General features: G+C 40.5%; 2 protein-coding genes and 1 long non-coding RNA gene across 4 annotated transcripts in view; 2 read left to right on the forward strand and 1 right to left on the reverse strand.

Moving 5' to 3' along the window:
• myoz2b (myozenin 2b) lies at positions 1–4,497 on the forward strand. Of its 2 annotated transcripts, XM_008286712.1 has the most exons (6): positions 1–113; positions 1,107–1,216; positions 1,937–2,103; positions 2,545–2,638; positions 3,673–3,835; positions 3,911–4,497. In XM_008286712.1, exons 2-6 carry the CDS (start codon positions 1,135–1,137, stop codon positions 4,134–4,136), a joined length of 732 nt encoding a protein of 243 aa, XP_008284934.1. In that variant the 5' UTR covers positions 1–113; positions 1,107–1,134; the 3' UTR covers positions 4,137–4,497. The 2 variants fall into 2 exon arrangements, with proteins under 2 accessions (XP_008284934.1, XP_008284938.1); XM_008286716.1 differs by lacking the exon at positions 1,107–1,216 and having other exon boundaries at positions 3–113.
• LOC103360801 (uncharacterized) lies at positions 4,255–20,856 on the reverse strand. The gene is made up of 3 exons (XR_520372.1): positions 20,845–20,856; positions 12,801–12,804; positions 4,255–4,984 (listed from the first exon to the last, which is right to left on the reverse strand). It is a non-coding gene; the product is annotated as an uncharacterized LOC103360801 (long non-coding RNA).
• The window catches only part of usp53b (ubiquitin specific peptidase 53b), a 24,853-nt gene continuing 9,323 nt past the window's right edge, over positions 7,371–22,900 (forward strand). The window contains exons 1-13 of the mRNA XM_008286691.1: positions 7,371–7,806; positions 9,067–9,252; positions 9,542–9,702; positions 10,257–10,349; positions 10,516–10,650; positions 12,105–12,218; positions 12,392–12,474; positions 14,074–14,179; positions 15,396–15,542; positions 15,814–15,963; positions 16,063–16,231; positions 20,731–20,853; positions 20,963–21,686. Of these exons, the coding sequence (XP_008284913.1) occupies positions 9,159–9,252; positions 9,542–9,702; positions 10,257–10,349; positions 10,516–10,650; positions 12,105–12,218; positions 12,392–12,474; positions 14,074–14,179; positions 15,396–15,542; positions 15,814–15,963; positions 16,063–16,231; positions 20,731–20,853; positions 20,963–21,686 (2,099 nt within the window). The 5' untranslated portion in view covers positions 7,371–7,806; positions 9,067–9,158. The remainder of the gene's footprint in view (positions 7,807–9,066; positions 9,253–9,541; positions 9,703–10,256; positions 10,350–10,515; positions 10,651–12,104; positions 12,219–12,391; positions 12,475–14,073; positions 14,180–15,395; positions 15,543–15,813; positions 15,964–16,062; positions 16,232–20,730; positions 20,854–20,962; positions 21,687–22,900) is intronic.

A 22,900-nucleotide genomic window follows, 5' to 3' on the forward strand; every position in this document is an offset into this window, starting at 1 on the left:
TAGTGTCCGGGAGTGTGAAGATCAGGGAAGATCAAACCTCCTCCTGGTTGACCCCTGAGCCTCCGTGTCTCCCCTTCAAGGATACAGGTCGCACAGTAGGGACGCCACTACAGGTATGGACGAGCCTCGCCAAGGTGTATTTTATGAATATGTGGTATGCTTATATTATTCTTAAGTTATGGTAGAATGTTTAAGAATTTAACTCTATTGTGATAAAATAAATTTGGCACTAACATGTATATTTTCAAAAAAAAAAAAGATAACAGTGCACTTTCTTATGACCTTATTGCTTTATCTTCTTCCGTTTTTCCCCCAAATATCATTACTTCAAAGTCAACAGTGTAGGGACCAAGTGACTTATTAAGAAGCATTTCTACCAACTATTGTCATGTTCTTGTCTTTGACAACGAGGCAGAACTAAATATATTTGCCTAAAGCTATTTTTGATGTCACGGTTGAGCCCTTTTTTTGGCACTGCTGGGCGTTTGTTGTGTCCATACAAAAACTCAGGACACAACATTCATCCTTGACCTTTATTCAGGTGATTTATCTTGTGACAAACATTAAAGGGAGATGCCACTAACTTTAACTCACATAGTCAAAAATTGGTGCAGCGACCGGTGGAGATTTAAAGTTTCGTGCGTGTGGTACCGATGCAAATACAACGGGGCTTTATGGATTATGCAACACGCTGTAATGGTTAAATAATATGAGATCTGCAGAGGTTATCGTGAAATGACAAATGCTGATGTAGCAGATTTATTTCATAGGGCACTGAGGTGGAGAGACTTTATAGACTCGAAAAACTATTTATATCATACTCGTATCACGTGTACTGTATTATGAGGTTAACTTGGGCCTTGTCTTTAAATATTCGTCATTTCATACTGACATTAATACAACAGTACAGACCCAGAATTTTTTTTCTGTGTCAGATAATCAAAGATGGCTTTACACTTAAACTCAACAAACAGCGGACCCTCTATTTAGCTTTAACCCATCACCCAATGAGCTGGCACTATTTCCTATTGGTTCACAGTATTAGGAGCTCCTTCTTTATGACCTGGACAGAACAACTACATCCTGTGTCCTGTATGTGTTTCCAGTCCTCCTGCCAACCTCGCCAAAGCCACAATGTCACAATTCTGTACAATGCCAGCTGGAGAGAGGAAGAAGCATGCAGCAGCTATTTGCCGAGAGGTCCATGGTACCAGCGGTATGATGTTAGAGCTGAAGCTCGGCAGACAAACACACTGCTGCAAGACAATATCCATTCTGATCAGAGTTCAAAATGTCAGGGCTGCTCTCCAGCATTCGCCATAAATAAGCTAATGGGATGATTTACTACCTATGGTGACTAATCCTTTGTCGTTGTCCTTTTCAAAAGTCTATTTCTGGGTGGGTAGGAGTGTGGGTGGGAGAGGGGAGGGAAGCTGTGTGGGCCAACTGTGTAGCTGTTTGGGTATTGTGGTGAAGGTCTGTGACAGCTGTGGTACATTCTGTCTGTATCGAGGATGAGGAAGCATCATGTACATCCAGAACTAATTGTCAAGTACAATGATAACACATTTTCCATGAAAGGGCTCCTAAAACAGATATAAGGAATTTAGGGAATGAATGTTTGATGTTATCTCTTCTTAACCCTACCTAGTTCTGTGTCTTGTGTGTTGCCAAACAAATTAGCAATCAAGTACATGAGCATAAAGAAACCATGGGGCCTTTGTCTGACTTGCCTGGTTGTTAACCTAACTGGGCAATTCAATGACATTGGTGACATTGAAAAAAACAGGAAAATGTACATTACCTGAATGACATATGTTTTTAAAATGTTATCTCACCATTATGTAAAATATAAATAATAAACTGATATTATTGGTCAAATATGCATTTTATACAGACTGAGTTATGTTTATTTCTCAACTTTGTTCTTTAATAGAGGACATCATGGATCTCGGAAAGAAGCTCTGCACTCCTAAAGACATCATGTTGGAGGAGTTATCACTGCTTTCCAACAGAGGTTCCCGACTTTTCAAAATGCGCCAGAGAAGATCTGAAAAATACACATTTGAAAGCATTCAGAATGAAGCAAATGTGCTGCTAAACGTGAGTCGACTTGCTACTCAGTCATTTGATGTGTTTAAATGAATACACTTATTGCCCAACATTGTCAGAGTTGCCCTGTGGAGAGTTGGCTTTAGTGCTGTCTGCAAGAAATTTTGCAAAGCTGTCTGTGTACCAATCATTCTTTCAAAAAAAAAAGTGTTACAACACATGGATGATAACAGAGACATGTGCCTCGTGCCTTTTACGTTCTGCTGCCAAATCTTCTGAGAGACTGCTCAGGCACTTTGCTGACGGGCTGCTCCCCAGTTTATCAGTGTATGTTGATGTGTGTGTGTTACCAGTTACTGTTGCTTTATGTCCGTTTGTATCGTGGTGCACAGAAGACGACAGCAGCTATAGCTGTATAAACAATTCGCCACACAATTGCTGTTTTAACCAGCATACAAATATACATGCAAAGTGTTTTATTCTGTTTTGCAGAATGATATGTTGAATCAGAACGCACACACAGTGGAAATCAAAGTGGACGCACCCAACCATGGAGACACTGCCAATGCAGAAAACATTGTTTCAGGTAATTATGCAGTTCAGTAAGTCATGCTGTTTATGTTGAATCTGACGTGGAACATGATGATTTACAGCATTAGTAAGGATTTAGACAAGAAAAAAAACATCCATAATCACAAGTAAACATGAAACATGCTTGCATTAAAGCAGAAAATTTGGTACTTGTTTTTACAAGTCTTCTTTTCTTCATTAGGCTAAAATTAAGCTGCTGCTCAGTCAAACAAGAGCTTCTGATTATGTAATGTTGTCACGATAATGACAAGTGGTATCATACTGTCATTACAGCTGGTCTTAACTCATTTCCAGAGCATGACACGGTGCACTGCATGTCACTGTGATTAATTACACAACTTAAGCAGCTTTATTTGATTTTATTATTTTAATAGCAACCAGAGCCCCGTGCTTATTCCAAAGTGCTTCAGTGGGGCTCCATCTCATGTCGACACATTATATGATGAGCACACACTTGAACTATGTGCTATTTTAAGACCTCAGATCGTAATGATGGACAACTCAGTCTGCCTGTGTAAGTGTTCTCTAAGCACAGTATCTATTCATAATCCTATCCACTTCAAAACTTTAGCCTTAAAAAAAAAAGCTCAAGAAAACAGCTCTGCAATAACCTCTAACTAACTCCCTCTGTTAGAATATTTATGTATGATCTCATGGGCTGCAAGGTGGCGCAGTGGTTAGCACCGCTACCTCACAGCAAGAAGGTCCCGGTAAGGACACCCGGGATCTTTCTGCATGGAGTTTGCATGTTCTCCCCGTGCAGCATGGGTTCTCTCCGGGTTCTCCGGCTTCCTCCCACACAGTCCAAAAACATGTTGAGGTTAATTGGTGATTCTAAATTGTCCGTAGGTGTGAATGTGAGTGTGCTTGGTTGTCTGTCTCTAAGTGTGGCCCTGTGATAGACTGGCGACCTGTCCAGGGTGTCCCCTGCCTTCACCCTAAGTCAGCTGGGATAGGCTCCAGCCCAGCCCCCCGGGACCCTAGTGAGGATTAAGCGGTGTATAGATAATGGATGATCTCATTTAACAGACATGACTGCAGAGAAGTTAAACACCACAGCCACGCACAAGTCATATCACTCGCCATGGGAGGAGGCCATCCTCAGTGACCCTGACCTCGCTGAGAGCGTCACACCAAGAATGCCAGCACCAGACCCGCGGCCAGAGCTGCCTGAATACAGATGCTTTAACCGGTGAGGAAACTATGAGCACATTTTAGTGAATTAGTGCAATGAGAATCATCACTCACGTGTTGATCTAAACCACAGGGTCGCCACTCCTTATGGTGGCTTCGACAAAGGTCCCAGAGGAATAACATTCAAACTGCCTGAGGTGGACCTGAACCCCCCCAGATACCCGGAGCTCCAGGAGCCGGGGGTGAAGCGGCCCACCTTCAACAGGACGGCCCAAGGGTGGATATCCGAGGGAACCCACCTGATTCTGCCCACAATCACCTTGGAGCCCATCAAAATCCCAGAGTCCGATGACCTGTAGATGATTTATCTAACAACACGGTGGCAGGCTGTGGTATTTTTTTGGCTCTACCTATGACAACAAAGCAGTCAGTTTGTAGCGCAGTTGCAATTCTTCTTACCACTATTTGAGATTTTTGTTCCCATGTGATGGACACAAAATGTTTCATGTGTTTGTTCTTCAGTTACCTAGCATGTTTACTACACACTGGAATCCAAAGAAAATCATGTAAATAGCAAAAGGAATGTGATGTCCAGGACATTATTCAGGACGAGTTTCCGCCGCTGCTGAAAACAAAACTGTAAATTTTAAACATGTTCAAATGAATTGATGAAACATGTAATGTAAATAAAAAAAAAATGCAGCTTTAGCAAAACTGGAACATGCAGCAAGTTATATGTAGTTATGACTGGGCAGTAGTCAGTATGAATTCAATTTTATTTAGCACTAAATCACAACATATGTCATCTCAGGGCACATTAAACCAAAGTCATGGCCTTGCAGTTTTTTTCTACAATATCTGTAGTACAAAAAACTATGCTGCCATCACTTCCCAAAATAAAAAAATAATTTCAAATGTAAAATTTCACATTAGCTTTGGAAATATTAAATATATACAATTGATTGAGCTGTTTTCCAAAGAAAAATAGTGCAAAAAATTGTTTTAACTTATCAATTTGTTAATAAAAGTGGAGGCTCTCTTTCATGTCAAGCAAGACAGCATCTCCTCAGAAGATCACTTGATGAGCCCTGTGATGGCATCTAGCTCTACTATTCACAATGGCCATGATTTAAATTAGAAACTGCAAAATTATGAACCCAAAACCTTCAAATGGGTATTTAAATATATTCCATAAATGGTTAACACCCTGCACAATAAAATATAAAATATGTAGTCATACTTGATTGTTTAAAGCGTGATCACACTAAGGAGAAAATGAAATGCTTGTTCTGTATTGTTTTGTAGTCACAGATGGACCAAGCAGAAGTTGTCATTTCATAGCATCAAATCGTAGAGTGACAACACTACTTTGTGTGTATGAGTTTATACAATCATGCACTGAATGTTTGTGAGGTGCATTTGGTGTTGAGCACATTGTGTTTCCTGAAAAATCAAACATTTAGGCTGCATAATTTCTGTATTATATGTGCAGGTTTTTAGGAGTTTAACTTCATTTTTCTTGTTGAACGCGCCAACACATATTACACATTGCATGCTTGATTATGAACTTAAGCATATGATTGTGTGCTATTAATTCATTTCAAAGTAGAGGAAACAGTTGTTCCTTTCAAACAGCTGGACAACAGAAATGGAGGGACACAGGGGACAGAAGTTCCACAGGATTGAATTCAAGGCTGGTGGGAACTCAAGAAGAAACACACACAAGACTAACCATGTCTCCAAAACCTCAGCACTGCAAAGAATGCAGATGCCGTTCATACACACTGGTCCCAACAGGATGGTATGTGAGCCATCCTGCAACTCAGGGGGGCAAAAGTTATCTCACTTCTTCAGCTGTTTCATTACTGACATGATAAGAAACAACACAAGCTGTGCATGTCTGTGATTTTGGCACCCGCTCCCTAAAAAGACAACGCTGTAGCAGGTGATGTTTTATTGTCATTGTGGATTGTGTGTGCAGATGTAAAGCTGATCTGAACATGCAAATCTTAGTCAGTAGATGTGAGTGTAGAGAACGGCTGTGCAGCACTCAGCAGGAGAAACAAGAAGCCTTTTTTTATTTTTTATTTTTTTTATAAATAATACCAAGAACTGTTCATCTGTCCCAAGGGAGGATTCAGTGCTATTCCTGGAGCGACAGCAGAATGCAATACACTGGAAAAATACACACAGTGTCCTTAAGACAGGGTTAGAGAAATCCTCTGTCCACCAGACTGCACATCTATACCTTCTCTATATATCATTTTAATATATATTGCGCTTAGTACGCAGTGGTTAGTCCTTTCATGTGGGTTTAAATCTGGTGGTCAACTGGGAGCTCTTCTGTTTGAAGTTTGCATGTTGTCCTGAAGGTTCTCTCTTCGACAGTTCAAAAACATGCATGATAGGTCAACTTGTGATCCTAAACTGCCTGTAGATGTAAGCCAGAAGGTGCACGGTTGTCTGTCTGTCTGCCCTTCGGCCTACGTGAGCAGGAAGAGGCTCCCGAGCCCCCCGCGACCCTCACAGGACAAAGCAGGTATAGCAAAAGAACAGATGGGTGACGTATTAATGCCCCATTTTCAGCTGTCCACTGCTCAGCATCCCGGCCAGAAGGTACAACATCATATACTTATGATTACAGTAACACCCTGAAGCCGTTTTTGCTCAGGATCGTGAGCTACAGTGAGAAGTGCCTGTTTAATATTCCTGAACAGATTGAATTCTTGGACGCAAATCAGTGAGGACTTCTCAGTGTAACAACTCACCAATACTCTGTTTTTCACAGGCTGGCCCGCATGCTGTGAACACACACACACACAATCGCACACACACAATCGCACATGCACACACAGTGATGTAAATAATCTACTGAGGTTCACTGACACGCTGTATTTAAAGAAAGTGAGAACAGGAGCAGCTGATGAGCGCTTGGCAAGGATGTGTAAGCTTTTTTTTTTCTAAATGAGCTTTCATTTTTATTTTTCATTCATTGCCATGCTATAGAGTGCAGCTATGCAGCCAAACTTTGCTCTGTTTTGAACGGACTGACTTAAATCTTTGCAGAAAAGACACACACCAATTACTTAATGTCACTTTTGCTGACTCCAGCTTGCGAGCACCATCAGCCTCTTTTCCTGTCTACACTTAGAACCTGCTCGGCTCTGCAGGCTTTCCCCTGCCAGGCCCTCCATCTGCCCCGATTTTTTTTCCATCCCATGTCCTGTTTACTGCCGCAGTAAAGTCACACAGACGGAAATGGTAGAATATTTACAACGCTTGATGACAAAAAATGAATATTTAATAGGAATGCGTGTCACAAATGACAAATAAGACGATGACAGCATGATCCTTTTGTCTGGTGTGGCTTGTGCATTTAGCAACAATATGCACATGAGGTGTTTTATTCAAAGAGAAAATGACAACAGCAGCCTATTCTGTTCTGTCTGACATGTAAGTGAGAGCAATTTTTTTAAAAACACAGGCAGGGGTTAGTCCCCACAGTGCTGCATGATTATGAAACCAGTGCAGTCATGTGATGTCTTCTCTCATCATCATCATGACAAGTTGGAAGTCTGACCTTCCGCCAGCACACAGTAGTTTGCCATGCAGGGATTGAAGATTGCACTACAACAGCAGTGCACTTGAGGCTACACTAGGGGCGGAGTTTGACCTCCCAAGTCTCAAAACATCACTAATCCGCGTCGGACATTCTGGTCCAGGCCATCATCGGCCCTGTTTGGACTCACAAAAAAAAAAAAAAAAAAGAGACGAATTACCAGAGAAACAACAACAACAGCCCTGCAGTTCTCTCTGCTGCGGAATCACACGGACGCTCGGGCTTGTGTGCGCGTCGGAGCGGGGTTTTGGGAACGAGCGCGTTACATGCGGCTGGACGTATCTGCAGTCATCTCTCCGCCAGTTTTATTTGCACAATTCAGCGGCAAGTCGTGGGATTTTTTGCGGCTTTGACAGCTGGATCGCTCTGCGTCCGACGACTGGCCGCTTCCTCCCCCCATCTAACCAAAGGTGAGCTGTGTTTTTTTCATTTCCCCCCCTCAGTGGTGTGAATGCAAGTTTGCGGCATGTTTACCACCACAGTGTTCCCACGTACAGCAGCAGCAGCCTGCAGCCACCGCCAGGCTGCTGGAACATGGGGCAGCATGTCGTCTCTGGGTGGAGGAGGTGGTGGTGGTGGTGGAGGAGGTTTAATGCAGGAAAACACTGGATCTGGTCGTCAAATCACGTTTACTGAAGGATGCACGTCCTTTTCATGAACCTAACTGCAAAGATGGGCGCTCATGTCGGACCGTATAGGCCCATGTGGGCAACTGGCATCAAGTGGAGGCTCTCTATATGCTGAAAACGTTATGGCACTGAGCAAAAAACATGACTTTAGGTTTGGAATTACAGGCCTAAAATCCATATTCTGCTGGCTGCTTTTACAGACAGCAATGTAAAACACTGGCATCTAATTATAATTGGAAATATTGATTTACTTCCCTATATGACAAACCAGAACAGCCTCAGATCAAAATAAAAAATAATAATTTAGTTGCTTAGTGTGGGGGTCTTGTTGCACATGACATCAATATCAGGCTTCACTTCTGTGTTATGATGTGGTGCTTCTTTACATTTCAGATTGAATGTCATGCTATTTTAAATGTGACAGTTTATGTTCATTATTACCCTTCTAATGCAGCTATTCATTGCAGTGCCATGTCACAATATCCATGAGAAGTGTCCTAGAGCCAAGCAATGCAGCATTTGAAAATAGCAATGATAACATTAGGGGAGTTTTTTTTTTCCCCCCCTCCTCTCCGCTGTCTCTAAGTATTTGTTTAAAGGGACTCCAAAGGAAGCTTTGATTTTGTTGGGTTTCTCGATATATATTTAGTAAGGTCTCCACCTCCCTGTGGGAAAATATGTTGTGAATTGGTGCTACACAAATAAATACGAGAACAAACCAATACATTTAAAGTCATTCTGTCATGCTACCTATTTATTTGAATTGGTTTTCTGCCAACAATATTGCAATAGTTTAGTGAAGTACAATCCAAAGCAGATTTAAAGGTACCTTTCAGATTGAAAGACTAAAAATCTTGTATTTCTTACATATTATGAGAATAACATGTTAAAAAAACAAAAAACAAAACAGGCATCTTTCAGATTGAAAGACTAAAGGATCAGCTCTTTAGATGTAAAAATACAGTCCGTGTGGTGTTAACATTTCATCAGTGCATGTACGGTTTGCCTCATCCTATCTTTCTCTTCCCACATTTTGTCCAGTTGCCATTCAATGTCCAGAGGCACATGGCTGAGGCTGCCCTGTGGCTGATCCTAACGATGCTTTCGACAAACCGCTCTGGAGGTGCGTGGGGATGAAATGGATGGAGCCGATGGCCAGACCAACGCACCAGCTCCCACGTCCCAGCATGTCCAGCTGCAGCAAGTCTCCCCCCAACTCTGGAGAAGGTAGATGACCAGGATTCATCTGGCGTCTGACCAAATCAGTCATTTGGATTAGTGATGTAATGAACAAGATGAACAGAATTTTCATGCTGGACCTCCATTGTGCCACGCAATGTTAATTATCACCGTTAGAGACTTTAAATGTAAAGTGCATTTGCACACACATAGGGCTGATGTTTGTGATGTAATACACTTTAACAGTTATGCATGTGACATTAAAAGACACAAAGACGTGGTGGAGCACCCTCTTAATGCCAAACAGGAGATTTGTGTCAGGAGTATTTTTCATTAGTTGCAGGCTCTAACTCCATGGCATGGGTGAAGATGTTCAAAAAACCTGGCGGAGGTCTTAAGAAATCCTACCAGCCTGGGAGCATGCTCTCTCTCGCCCTCACCAAAGGCCTGCTGAATGAGCCCGGGCAGAACAGCTGCTTCCTAAACAGCGCTGTTCAGGTGAGAACCGTTTTCTACCGACCTGAATTTACCAATTCATTGCAATTTATCGACGAAATACTGAAATTACTGTCTCAGAGCTCGACAAACAAACAGTAAATTCTGCCAACATTTCCACATTCTTGCCTTGTAAATGTAGCTTTTATCACTGAAGGAATTTTCAACCACCAACAGGAAGAAGTAGATCTCAAGACAAGCTATGAACTGTAAAATATGTCTCTGGTTTGACAACTAGATGTTTTACTATCTCCAACAACAACATGTCAGTGATTTGTGCCTGCTGGTCATGGTTGTGGTGGAACTGGTGAGACATGCTAAGACTCCACACACGCCAGCAAAACAAAATGATCAGCTGAAAAATGAATAAAGGCTGCAGTGTTGAGAGGTAATGTTCAGTGGGTTTGGCAGCACTGGCAACCTTTTGTATTTTACACAAAAGCGCTCGATTCAGTGTTCATATCAGCTGTTTACAGGATGTAGAGCTTGTGATGTCTGCGAATAAAAATATCTCCGTTTTGGTTTTTAATAGATGTGCTGTTTTTAAAACTTCACAGGTGCTTTGGCAGTTGGACATTTTCAGGAGAAGTCTGAGGCAGCTCTCAGGTCACTTCTGTCTCGGTGATGCCTGCATTTTCTGCGCTTTAAAGGTACAGAGTGAAGGATGTTGCATTCAAAGCTGAATCATTGTTTTGTTTAGATAAGTGCTGTTACATCAATTTTCTCTCTGATCATATCGGGAGGTTTTACTATAATGGTAGTATGGAAAAATGGAAATGACTATCACAAACATAAAATATTGTTTTTGTTTTCCAGAGCATATTCAGCCAGTTTCAGCAAAGCAGAGAGCGCGTTCTTCCCTCCGACAGCCTGCGGAACGCCCTTGCCGAAACTTTTAAGGATGAGCAACGCTTCCAGCTCGGCCTGATGGATGATGCTGCTGAGTGCTTTGTACGTTGACAACATGCCTTTGGCTTTCAATAATATTCAGTGGACCTTTCCGCCTTTCCATAGTAACTGTGAATTACATTTTTTGGTTCTTCCTCCTTTGTGATTGTGAAGCAGAGTAAAAAAGAAACAGACTCAAAGAGCTTAAATTCTATGTTGTATGTCGCAGTTGTAGTGGTAGCTACGTTATAAAAAGGGGCAATTGGGCTTGTTAAGATGATTTAAACCTTGTTGAGTTATTTAATGGGGTTTCTCCAGTTGTACTTTAATATTGACCTTTATGGGGGGGCACCATTACTTAAAATTTATATACTTAAAAAAAAAGATCAGCATACACAAAAATAATGCTTTCATGTCAAAATGTGAACAAATTGCTCCAAAGTAACATCAATTTATTGAAAACATAAAATGTACAATGAGTGATTGTACACGTTTGTCCTTTTTAAAGTGACTCGTAATTTTAACACAATTTTTAAGTGAATATTCCTCAGAGAACAGTCGAATCCGTCATTTAGGAATATGGCACATGCTTTAATCTGCCAAGAGCAGCCCGTCCTCAAAAACTGAGGGACAGTGCAAGAAAGAGGGACTAGTAAAGGAGGCGACCATGACACCTATGACTCCTCTAAAGGAGTTACACGAGAGAGAGAGACTGTGAATACAACAACTGTTTCCTGTTCCTCACCAGTCAGAACTTTACGAGAGAAAGTCACTGTTGTAAAGAGCGCAAATTAGAGTTCATCACAAGGTCTGTAAGAGACTCTGGGGTCAATTTAAAGAGGGTTCTTTGGTGTAATGAGACCAAAATTGAGACTTTTGGCCTTCACACTAGACGTTATATTTGATGGACACCAAACACTGCACACCATCATCACAAATACACAATCCCAATGAAGCATGGTAGTGGCAGCATCATTATGTGGGGATGTTTGTTGACATCAGACCCTGAAAGGTAAAATACATGTAGCAAAGTACAGGGAAATCCTGAAGGACAACCCGATGCAGTCCGCAAGAAAACTTTGATTTAGGAGAAGACATGTTTACCAGCAAGACAATGACTCGAAGCAAACAGCTAAAGCTGCACAGATTTGGTTTAAAGACAACAAGGTTTAAGCAGTTTTACAAATAGACTGGTGTAAAATTGTAGTTTCCAGATACTCAAGGCTGACTGAGACCTTTTCACACAGGCTTAATGCTGTAATTGTGATCAGTGTACTAAATACCGACTTGAAGGGGGTGTATAGTTATGCAATCACTTTTTTTAGATTTTAAATTTTAAGTAATTGACATTACTTTGTAGAAATCTGTCTGACTTTTACTATTTTCTGAGGAAACACCGAAAAGCTAAATTTGTGAGCTATGTAGTGATAAAGCTTTTGTAATTGCTCTGCTATTTAGTGTTTGTCCGTGTGTACTGAATGTTGGCACTGTGTCTGCTCTTATTTCCTACATATTAGGAGAACATCCTGGAGCGAATCCATTTGCACATAGTTTCAGACACAGCGACTGACGCTTGCTCATCCAAATCCTGTATCACCCATCAGAAGTTTGCAATGATGCTTTATGAGCAGGTAACGAATATTTTCAAATCTGCAAGATGATACTGAAGAACAATACAACACTACATTGTAACGTAGAATAATGTATACAGATGTTTAAACTACAGTCAGGTAATCGCGAATATGTATGTCAACAATAAATAAATGTACACGGTAAAATAATGCAGCTTTTTTTTGTTTTGCAGTTTGTGTGTCGCTGCTGTGGTGCATCTTCAGACCCACATCCATTCACAGAATTTGTACATTATGTCTCCACCACTGCTTTATGGTGAGTACTTGATGGACTGCCACGGCTTTAAAAAATGGGATACAAAAATCAGGCCAGAGTGCTAATCCTGATTTAAATGTCAAAGTATTAAATAAGGTTACTGGAAAATTGATTGTGATTCTAAGCATCTTAGATCAATTTCCTTCCGGTGCTTTAAACGCCATAACAGGAGTGTTTTTTTTTGTTTTTTTAAAAAATATTGTGTTACTTTAACAGATACATATTCATGATCCTACAAAAAAATGATCTTGAGAAGGTTTATGCATCTTTTTGGCACCTTTCTTTTTTGCTGTAATAAAATGTCCGACATCATGCGTGATTATCACCTCACTGGGTTTTATGATTTATCAAGTCGCCACTACTACCTTTAGCTGCACCAAACAACCAAGACTGACTCTGTGGGTCTACCATTTGTTTTCTCCATGAGGTAACAATGGCAAATAATAATTAATCCTAATCTTTTATATTCCCTTTTGAGCAACAAGTGCACATTGCATGCTTCCTGTATGGACTGCAAGAAATAGTTGTGTGTTTGCATTTAGTCTTTTATTAGCGCTAACTGTGAATAACTGAAGGCAGAACAGATGTATTTATTATAAGAATAATAATAATGCATTGATAACAATGCATCCGTCCATTCTCTTTAATGTTTTAGATACTGTTAGATATTAAGTTTGTTGTACAAAAAATAATCACTGAACAGGATTCAGCGAAATTGCAACATTGTGGAATTTACAATTGCAGTACAGGGTTAGGTTCACCTAATGGCCACATGCACCTCTAATGCAATCTAATACAGCAGTGCAGCCATAAATTCTAGCCTAAGATACTCATATTCAGTATTTACAGACTGCTAGAACAGTGTTTAATTCCCATTCACTCACAACACTGTGTTAGTTCCTTCTCTTGCATATCTGACCTCCACTGTGCAGAAGGATGTACGTTCACAGGTTTTCAGACCTTATGATAAAAGTGTAATTGCACACACATAATGTCTAAGCAGGATTTGTGATTTCGGAGCTTGTTTGCCAGCCATTTCTATGTCCGTCTTTCAGTGATGCATTAGACAGCTTGTGTGCAATTGTTAAACTTTTGAAATTAAAAATAGTTGCACAATAATAGATCCTGGATGTTCCAATTAGGTAGGAGGCATAAAATTAATTTTTAAAAGTTCTGAACAGGTAATTCAACCATTTTTTGAATGAAACAGTATCCTAATATATCTTCAACTGTGACCTTAGGGGATCTTTAGCTCTGTGTTTATTATTGGGATCATGGTTTGCTGTGCTATCACACTGGACGGCATCTTAATAAGAGAGGTTTCTGATGGTTTTTAAACCACATTTACAAGCATAAAGGCGAACAATAAAATAATAAAAAATGTTTAAATTGGGAAATTACACTAACTATGGCATTACAAATTTGCTATCTTTCATTTTGGTTTGCATAGGTGTACCTCATAAAGGAGCCAAGGAATGTATTCTTCAATTTAAAATGTTTCATATATGTTAAATACATAAATAGTGTAAATTCTGGTGAAAATTAGAATATAGTTGATTTTTTTAAAATTCACTGTAGATAGACTCTCTGTCTTTACAGCCAACAGGTCGATCGCATGTCGGGGAAGAGCGAGCGACTGAGGTCAGACATGTTTGGAGAATTGCTGCAGGCAGCAAACAACACAGGTGACCTCCGAAGTTGCCCGGTATGTAATTCAATCATTGTTTTTTTTTGTTTGTTTTAATGTGACACTTTTCAAAGTTGCGGCTGTGCTATTTTTTCCCCCCGTTCTGCTGTTCAGTCAGAACATCTGTCTGAAGTCAAAGCTGATTCGTGACAGGCGGCCATTAATGAATAATTCAGTCGTGCAGTTTAACAGTTCGCATGTTACTGTAAAACCGACACAAAAGTGATTCTTGCAACTGTGCACAGTACACTCTGTGCTTTCTGCTGTGACACTGCACTTGAAGCGGCCGGAAGGAGACGGTGCCAGACTAGTGTTGGGATATAAATAGCGGTGAGGGCTTATCCACTGTTTTTCTCTCATCTGTATTTGCTACCGCTGTCTTCTTTTTTCAGTGTGCATCAGTTGGGTAAAGCTGAGCGCTCTGTTCCCTTAAATCCATTCTTCTTCCAGAAATTTCAAGTTAAAGTATTAACTTAATCAGCTCTCTGATGACGGTGATGTTTTTCGGCAATAAGTCACACAAGTTTTTATTTTTATTGATTTAGTTTTAGCCCAGAGAACAACAGACAAAGCCACGACCTGCTAATCTGACTTTTGCTCATTTGTTTGTAAAGGAAAAGCTTGACTGCATTTGAATTCCTGTGTTTTCAGGAGTCAGATTGGTTCAGTTAGAGTAGAACAGACAGCTTCAGTCACAAAAAAGCACAAATTACCCCTTCAAGTAACTGCATACATTTTGATCGTATGACTGGTTTACTAGTTTCCTGAATATTGAATTCTATTTTTCATTTTGTGTAAAGATTTTTTTTCAACATTACTTTGGTCAGTTTCTGTATCTTTATTTTATTGACTTTGTCATATGTTGTGCTAAAAAAAAAAGTGCTCACAGAAAAACTTTATCTTCTTATTACCAACGCATCCAGGAGTCTGCTGGGATTTGCTTGGAATTAGAAAAGCCAGTAATTTGACTTAATGAATTGGGCCAAACGGACTTATTTTGAGAAGAAATTATAATTTAAACCAAAAAGTCTGATACTCTGCTGCAACAAATCCTATTCTTACACTTACAGTTTGTGAATAAAGCTGATTTTAAATGGTTGTTACACATATTCATTTACTTCTCTTAGAATTAATAAGAACAATATTTTTTGTCTTCAAATCCCATCATTTGGAATTGTAGGATTAATGTTTTTTTCCTTGTCTTTACATAAATATTATTCTTCATGTGTTGCAGAGTGACTGTGGTCAGAGCATCAAGATCCGCCGCGTTCTCATGAACTGTCCAGAGATCGTGACTATTGGATTTGTGTGGGATGCTGAGCAGTCTGATCTTACAGACGATGTCATTCGGTCTCTTGGCCCACGTTTAAACCTTTGTGGGGTAAGAGCCCAAAATGATGAATGACAATATCTGTGGCTAGCAAGCACAAGATGGCAAATTTGGAATGCGTCATGTTTTCTATGGTCAAAAACACACTGCATATAGAGATTTGCAGTTGTCGGCAGATTTAGAACTTTGTGAAAGGAGGGACAGTGTGCTGTAATCTTTAAAGTGGTTATAAAAACCACACACATGCATTTTATTCTCATTGGATTTATCATCTGGCAGAGAGTAATATGTGGCAATCAAATTTCAATTTTCTTCTTTTCAGCTTTTCAACCGAGTCACTGATGAAAATGCCAAACGGAGTGAGCTACATCTGGTGGGGATGATCTGTTTTGCGAGTAAACATTACTCCGCTTTTGCCTATCACACCAAATCTTCAAAATGGATGTTTTTCGACGACGCCACCGTAAAGGAGGTTAGAACGTCTGCCGTTAAAGCGCTTTACCCGTTTTTAAACATCTACTGCTTGTTACTGTGTGTTACATGCTCTTGCGCAACATTTTCTTTATCCCAGATTGGATCCAAATGGAAAGACGTTGCCTCTAAATGTATCAGGGGACATTTCCAGCCTCTTCTTTTGTTTTACACCAATCCTGAGGGAAGTCCGGTATCTAATGAAGATGCACCGAGACAAACCACCATGTGTCCTCGGTACAAAGCCCAAGTAAACGGTGATGTGACCGGTAAGATCATACTCCGCTTATTTGCATACCTAACCCTAGTTCTCTTCATGATGTGATTCCCCCGCCCCCCTTTTTTTAAAAAAAATCAGAGACATGTATTTTATTTTATATCGTAGAGCCTGTACATAGCTGTCAATCAGTGTATTTATAGCAGCACTTTATGTGGTAACAGATTATGGCTACAAATGAAATGCTAAAAGCACAGGTTAACCAAACTACAAACAAACTAAATAACAGTTAAAACCTTTGAAAGTGGCCATGTTAAAATGCTTTGGTGTATTTAAAATTCAGTCAATGGACATAACAGACTGCCTCCAAGTCATTCTTTCATTTTCTCACACTAAGACACTCTGTCATTCAAGACTTTTTACCAAACTCAAACCTTATCATGAATTATACCACTTAGATCATTCATTTAAAAAAAATTTAATGTATTTAGGTTTGCTGACAGTTTTGACTGCATGCCAGTACAGTCAAAGAGTCAAAAAGTCATGCAGGGAATGAATGTATGACCTTACATCTTAAGCTGGATGAGGTAACAGATAATCTACAATGATCCATGCAGCCATAAAGAAAATAACATATCTGTTTTAAAAACTATAACATCACTCTTCATGGTAGCGGCTCCATGATGCATGTAGGACTACGTTGTCCTGGGACCGTCGTCCTTCAGCAAATACAAACGACTCAGAGCATGGTCAGCATCAGCATTATCTTCCTACCATAACTAGGTTGTGATGATAGCAACATGTTTGGATCAGTTGAATGATCAAAATGCTGCAATTTCAGTGTTTTACAGTATTTATTAGGCCTCTGAAACCCTGGCAGTTTCTGGGCACATTTGCTTTTGTCACAGTCATAACCTGTGGAAGCAGAACAACCATGTCGAGAAAAAAGAAAACTCAGAAATATCTTCTGTGCAGTGTGACACAGTTATATTGCTATACATCATAACGAAGAACAAAAAAAGTTATTCAATTATTTATTTTACAAAAAAACAAACTAGAATTAACATGGCTAGCATTTTATTGCAAGTGTACACAGGTGTTACCAAGACTGGGAAAATATGGTGACTGTGCATGCTGAAGATATTTTACTACTTAGATTTTTCATTTATTTCCATAGCTGTCTCCTGCCTGCTTTGTATAAACAAAGTCTGCAATTCAGCTGAAAAATACCTGCATTTTTGTCATGTGATTGTTGGTTGAAGCTGAGTCACTAAGGGCTAGCCGGTTGCACCATGAGATGCAGAATTTTTAGTTTTTTACAGAATCTAGTCAGAGCAAATGCTTTACTCTGGGGGATTTTAAAATGAGACATGTAGAATAAAACAATTTTAATTAAATATCTGGATTTTAAGGTTAGATTTGGTTCGGTTTTGTAACAGAATGATACGTCAGATTCAAGGACCACCAGAAAGTAAAAAATCCAGAGCTCTTATTTTTGTGTTGGTTTTCACAGTTTTCGGGTTTAATAAATAGAAAAATGTTGCCATTTTTAAAAAAAGACAACATGCCTTTCAGATTTTGGGGAGCTCAGAGGGTTAAGTAAGCCTTAATATGTAAGTATGCAGGATACTTTTAAGATATGTAACACGGTGCAGATGTAAGAGGACTAGCACAGTAGCCACTCTGTTGTTGATCAGTTATTTTAGTCTGACCACTGATCATAGTACTGGGCAGCCCCACCATGTTGGCTACAGCAGCTGTATGGTGTTGACCTATCTAATGGTAAGTTAGGTTACTTGTGACTTTTTAATTAGAATATAATGACATGAAATCAAACTATGTTTTAACCACATCCGATAGATTCTCATTGGCAATTTCTGCAAAAACAACTCCCATGATGATCCTGTGCTTCATCACATTGTATATCTTTTGTTACTGTTTTCTTCGAAAAAAACCCTCAATTTTAAGGAATTTATATACAGACTTTCTAAATTGGAAAAGTGACCAGAGTGTCTCACTGTAACACTGATGATGTTGTGTAAAGCAAGAGGTCATATTATTATGGTTAATGACCCAAAGAAACTACATGCATGTATGAGTGAATGAATATACATTTTTTATTTTGTGCATATATACTTAAGCTTTGTGTAAAATATTGAATTGACTACGTGCTTTTGTACACATAAACTGCTGGTTATATGCTGTAAATCATAGATATATATAATAAAGGCTAGATGTCTCGTCCGCGCTGCCGGCCAATGAAATTGCACGGCCACACTGGCGGCCATCTTGGTACGGTCTGCTCGCTCACCCAAAACATTGTGTTGTAGTGGTGCATGTACTTTTTAAATAACCATAACTTGCTCAATTTTCTACCACTTTTCAAACAGTTTGGTTTGTTATAAACGTCAGAGGTGTAGTTATAACACTACACTTATGGATCATTATGTTACACTCTCACGGCCAGCAACAACTTGTATTTGAATTATTTTGTATTTTATTTGTATTTTTGTAATTTGAATTGTGGCCACGTTAATAGTGTTTGTAAGAAACCAAACCGTTTGTAAATCCGTCAAGATTTCAGCGAGATAAGAGTATTTACGTTTGTGCAGATCACTCACCTTCCTTCACGTACCACAGGTTCTGCCAGAGAGCTTGTCCGTATCAAGATGGCTGAAGGGTGATCCGTTCAAAACACCGCCTTAAGACGTCTAGCCTTTATTGTACATATCTATGCTGTAAATAACCACAACAACAACAACTATAATTCTCTTCTTATAACAAGAGCGTTGCTGCCAGACATCAACGTCAGAGATTATCCTGTGTCAGGCAACTTGTGCTGAATCTAAACTACTGCATAAGAGGTCATGATAGTCGTTAGAACTTTTATCGATTTCAGTTTGTCTAATAATTCAATTTCCAAAAATCCCATTCTGCTTAAGCATTCGAACTACCTTTGTGAAAGTATCATCACCTGAAATAAAACATTAAACTGTGTCAGCACTTGTGACACGAACGATTTCACTCAAATCGCAAATTACAGTTATGGTTTGCATTGGGATTGTGCTGTTAAACCACAGGCAGAAAGATTGTCCTGTCCTGTGTGCTGGCTTGAACTTGACATGAGGATGATGCCGCTGTTGCACGCAGATTACCACCCACGCCTCCCTCCCTAATCCCTGCTCCTGTGGCCAAACGCACTCATGCTCCCGCTCCACAGTTATCACTCCTCCCCTAGACGTTTCCGATGTTTGCCTCCATTAATTTATCAGCTTGGTTTTTTGGCAATGGCATCTCGCCTCTTTAGATGGATTGTTTTGCTTTAATGTGGTGCCCAAATACTTTGGCATGGGACAGGATTCTTGTTTTTCTGTCAGTCAACGTAAGTAATTGATGTTTTTGCTTCACAGGAAAGTATGGCTTGGGTTTGTTTTGGCCATTTTTTAAAATTGTTATCTCTTTTGTTAAATTAGATTATGTACTGAGGTTTACTGAAGCACTGTTAATTTGCTCTGCAGTGCGTAGCGTTGGAAGTGTTCATTTCTAGTACTTCATCCTCATGTCCACTCTTCCAGCTTGCATTACAAAGTCTCTGTAACTTCAGGCAACATGATGAAGTGTGCATTAGTTAATTACTTGGCAGACATGTAAGGTATACTTTATCCAAATCTCGTATCCTTTTTCAGTGGAACTACTTAAATGTCAGCATTAGGCTACACGAACAAATCTGGAAATCCATAATACTACAGCTTACTCACTGCTGTTACTCATCGCTGTTATAACATCCAGCAGTCATGCACACGCACACGGCGTTACGCATTATTTGACCTCATGTTCCATTTTCCTTCAACTTAAAATTTTTTTTTTTCCCCCAAATTGTGTTTGAAAAAAAAGAAGCAGCATCTTATTGAAGTAAAGCACTAAACAAATAAAAACACACATAAAGAAGAGCAGAGTGCCGCAGAACGTGAGACGTGAACGACAGCAGCAGCTGTTAGGTGAACATGCTCATTTGAAGGCAGATGTTTCACAGTTCACATAATCACTGTTTCTCACAGTGACCTGCTTGCTGCAGAGCCAAAGAAATACACCACAGGGTCGGAAGATATGGCAGGAGTACTGTGTTTTAAACAAAGTTAATGATGCAGCAGCTGCTCTTTGGTAAGATCTTTTGGTTTTGGCTCATTTGCAGAAAGATGCAAGGGAAGAATGGTGCATTGTAAAAACAACTGGTATTGCTGCACTTAAGTTTGTTACGAATAGCTGGGTGGCTTCAGTGAGACTCAACTCCTGCTGTCTCAAACTAATGCTGCTGTATCTGTGTAAATGAACTGACATGAGCCATCGTTGGTCATTCATGTTGTGTAATGCTTTTTGCAGATTGAGAGAATTTCGGGCCAGAGACAATTATTCACTATTTGTGTCACCAATGTCAGCAGGTCTTAGAAAGGTTAACCTAAGAGCCAAAATACACAGTGAATTATAAGAAAACATCAACTGCAATCACTGCACTTGCTCATCTGCCATTTGATTTATATCTTTCCCCCCCAGTGAAACATCCACTTGGCAGTCCTAACAGATTTCAGGAGCCTTTCATGGAGAATTTGCAGAGGCCGGGGGAAACATCGAAGAAGGACAGAGGGCATCGAAGGACCGACCCATCACAACACAAAGGTAGAGCATTGTGTCTGCATCTCACTGTACTGTAGTTCTAATAGAAACACAAAGGCATGCAACAAGTTTGAAATAGTAATTCCACACGTAATCTGTCCGCTCTCCTCAGATATGGCACATACAAGATCTTCATCTCCACCTGAGAACGGGCCAAGGCCTCCTGTGGAAAAAGTGAAAAGCCATCCACGTGCTGAGAAGTCATCAAACCATTCAAGCAGAGCATCTCAGGAGCCACATGGACAAACCTTAGGTACACAGAGTGGTGGCCACAGCCGGAGGACCAACACGTCCCCCAGTCGCCACGATCAGGATAGCTGCCACGAACAATGGGAGAAAGGCGGGAATGGAGGAAGCCGTGGTAAGTCCAAGTCCACTTGGAGACCCATCCGGGAGGTGTTAAACGTGGACACGGTGCTGAATGAACTGGAGCAGCGCCGTCAGCAGCAACACGACAGCCCGCGGTGCAGCAAGCCTTCGTCCCAGGAAAGAGCGCACGCTGAGCAAAGCCGAGACCGAGAGCGGGAATACGCGAGAACCAGAGAAGATCGGAAACAGAAGTGTTTAATGACGATTTACGAGGACGAGCAGCGGCAGGAGACCGAGAGCCACAGCTCGGTGGAGTCGGAGAGCAGGACGAGCCAGCAGAGGGGCAGCAGGCTGAAGGGAGGCCCCAAGACTCTGCTGCGAAGCGACACCTGGACCATTCAAAGGACAGAGTCTGGATATGAGAGCAGTGACAGACTCAGCAGTGGCTCCACCAATCCTGACTCCCCGGGGGTTGACGGCTTTGCGGTTAAAGACCAGAGATCAGCTCCAGAGGTGCAGTTGCAAAGGTAAGAAGACCATTGTTCCGTGAGTTTTCTGCACAAGGACAAATGAAAGATGTAGGGACTGTGAAATCATGATTTTATCTGCAGCATCCAACCTTGGTAGAACATAGTAGCCTGGACGCCCCTATAGCTCACCGAGTTGAGCAGGTGACCCATAAACAGGGCCTATAGTTCCCCGATGCAGCGGTTGTGGGTTCGACCCCCTTTGCTGCAGGTCTCTCCCATTCTTTTCCCCCCTTTCCTGTCTATCTCTACTGGTCTAAAATAAAGGCAAAAACCCCAAAAATATATTTAAAAAAGAACATAATATCCTATTTATGAGCCACGATCATATTTGACATTAGTTCAGACATAAAAATATTTGAATGAGAACAAGGATAGAAAGTCAGATATTTCTACACACAGGCTTTCATGTATATCGGCTAAAATGGCAACTGATTGTCCAGAGCAGCCATGATTTTCATCTATTTCTGGCTTTCATCAGTTTGCTAATCTGAGATCCGTTATGTGTAGCGATGTGCCTCGCAGTACTCAGGTGAGGCACACAGGCTAAGGGACAGATCACCTGGTATGAGAATGCTCTGACCACCTTGTCACCAGTGAATATTGTCAGAAAGAGGAACTTGCAAATGCTTTTAGCAAAGCATCTCTGATGTTTATCTCACTAGTACATGCGTCATCACTCAGAAATACTTTTGATTTCCTTGGAAACTAGGGTAAAACTGGGCTGAAAATGACACACCACTTGTTCCCATGACTCCACCTTTAAAGTTGCTTGTGCTATGTATAGCATCAGTGCTCCAGGAAGGCAGCTGAAACTGCAAAGATTAATAATGTGGGGTTTAAACAGTTCAATATGTAAACTTCTTCCCCAGTAGACCATGACAGTACTGGCATTTCTAGTGACCTCCACACCCTGTGCAGCCACAGCTGTCACTTGAAAGTGCAACAACAACAATCTTGGAAGTTTATTGTATGTCACACTGTTCTGTATAAGATGGGTCTAAATAAAAATGTGTTCTCAATCTGTCAGACAGCTCAGTGTCAGTTGATACTCAGCAGTGTGACATGAATCAGAATTTGAAGCACGTCAGACTGTGGCATGAATGTAGGGTTAACTGCAGCATTACAATGTCAGTGGAAAAGAGTCGATGAGACCAGAGGTGCATCATCAACGTGTGCTAACCATTTGTATGTTTTGAAAATGTAGCACCACA

This window comes from Stegastes partitus, unplaced genomic scaffold (genome assembly GCF_000690725.1).
Source record: "Stegastes partitus isolate 25-593 unplaced genomic scaffold, Stegastes_partitus-1.0.2 Scaffold11, whole genome shotgun sequence".
In the NCBI taxonomy this organism is placed as follows: Eukaryota; Metazoa; Chordata; class Actinopteri; family Pomacentridae; genus Stegastes; species Stegastes partitus.

What these genes read in the sequence shown, in the direction of transcription:
- myoz2b (XM_008286712.1), top strand. Translation starts at nt 1,135, where the DNA reads ATGTCACAATTCTGTACAATGCCAGCTGGAGAGAGGAAGAAGCATGCA. An exon ending in AGAGGTCCATGGTACCAGCG is followed by an intron (nt 1,217 to 1,936) that starts GTATGATGTTAG and finishes GTTCTTTAATAG; the next exon opens with AGGACATCATGGATCTCGGA. An exon ending in GAATACAGATGCTTTAACCG is followed by an intron (nt 3,836 to 3,910) that starts GTGAGGAAACTA and finishes TCTAAACCACAG; the next exon opens with GGTCGCCACTCCTTATGGTG.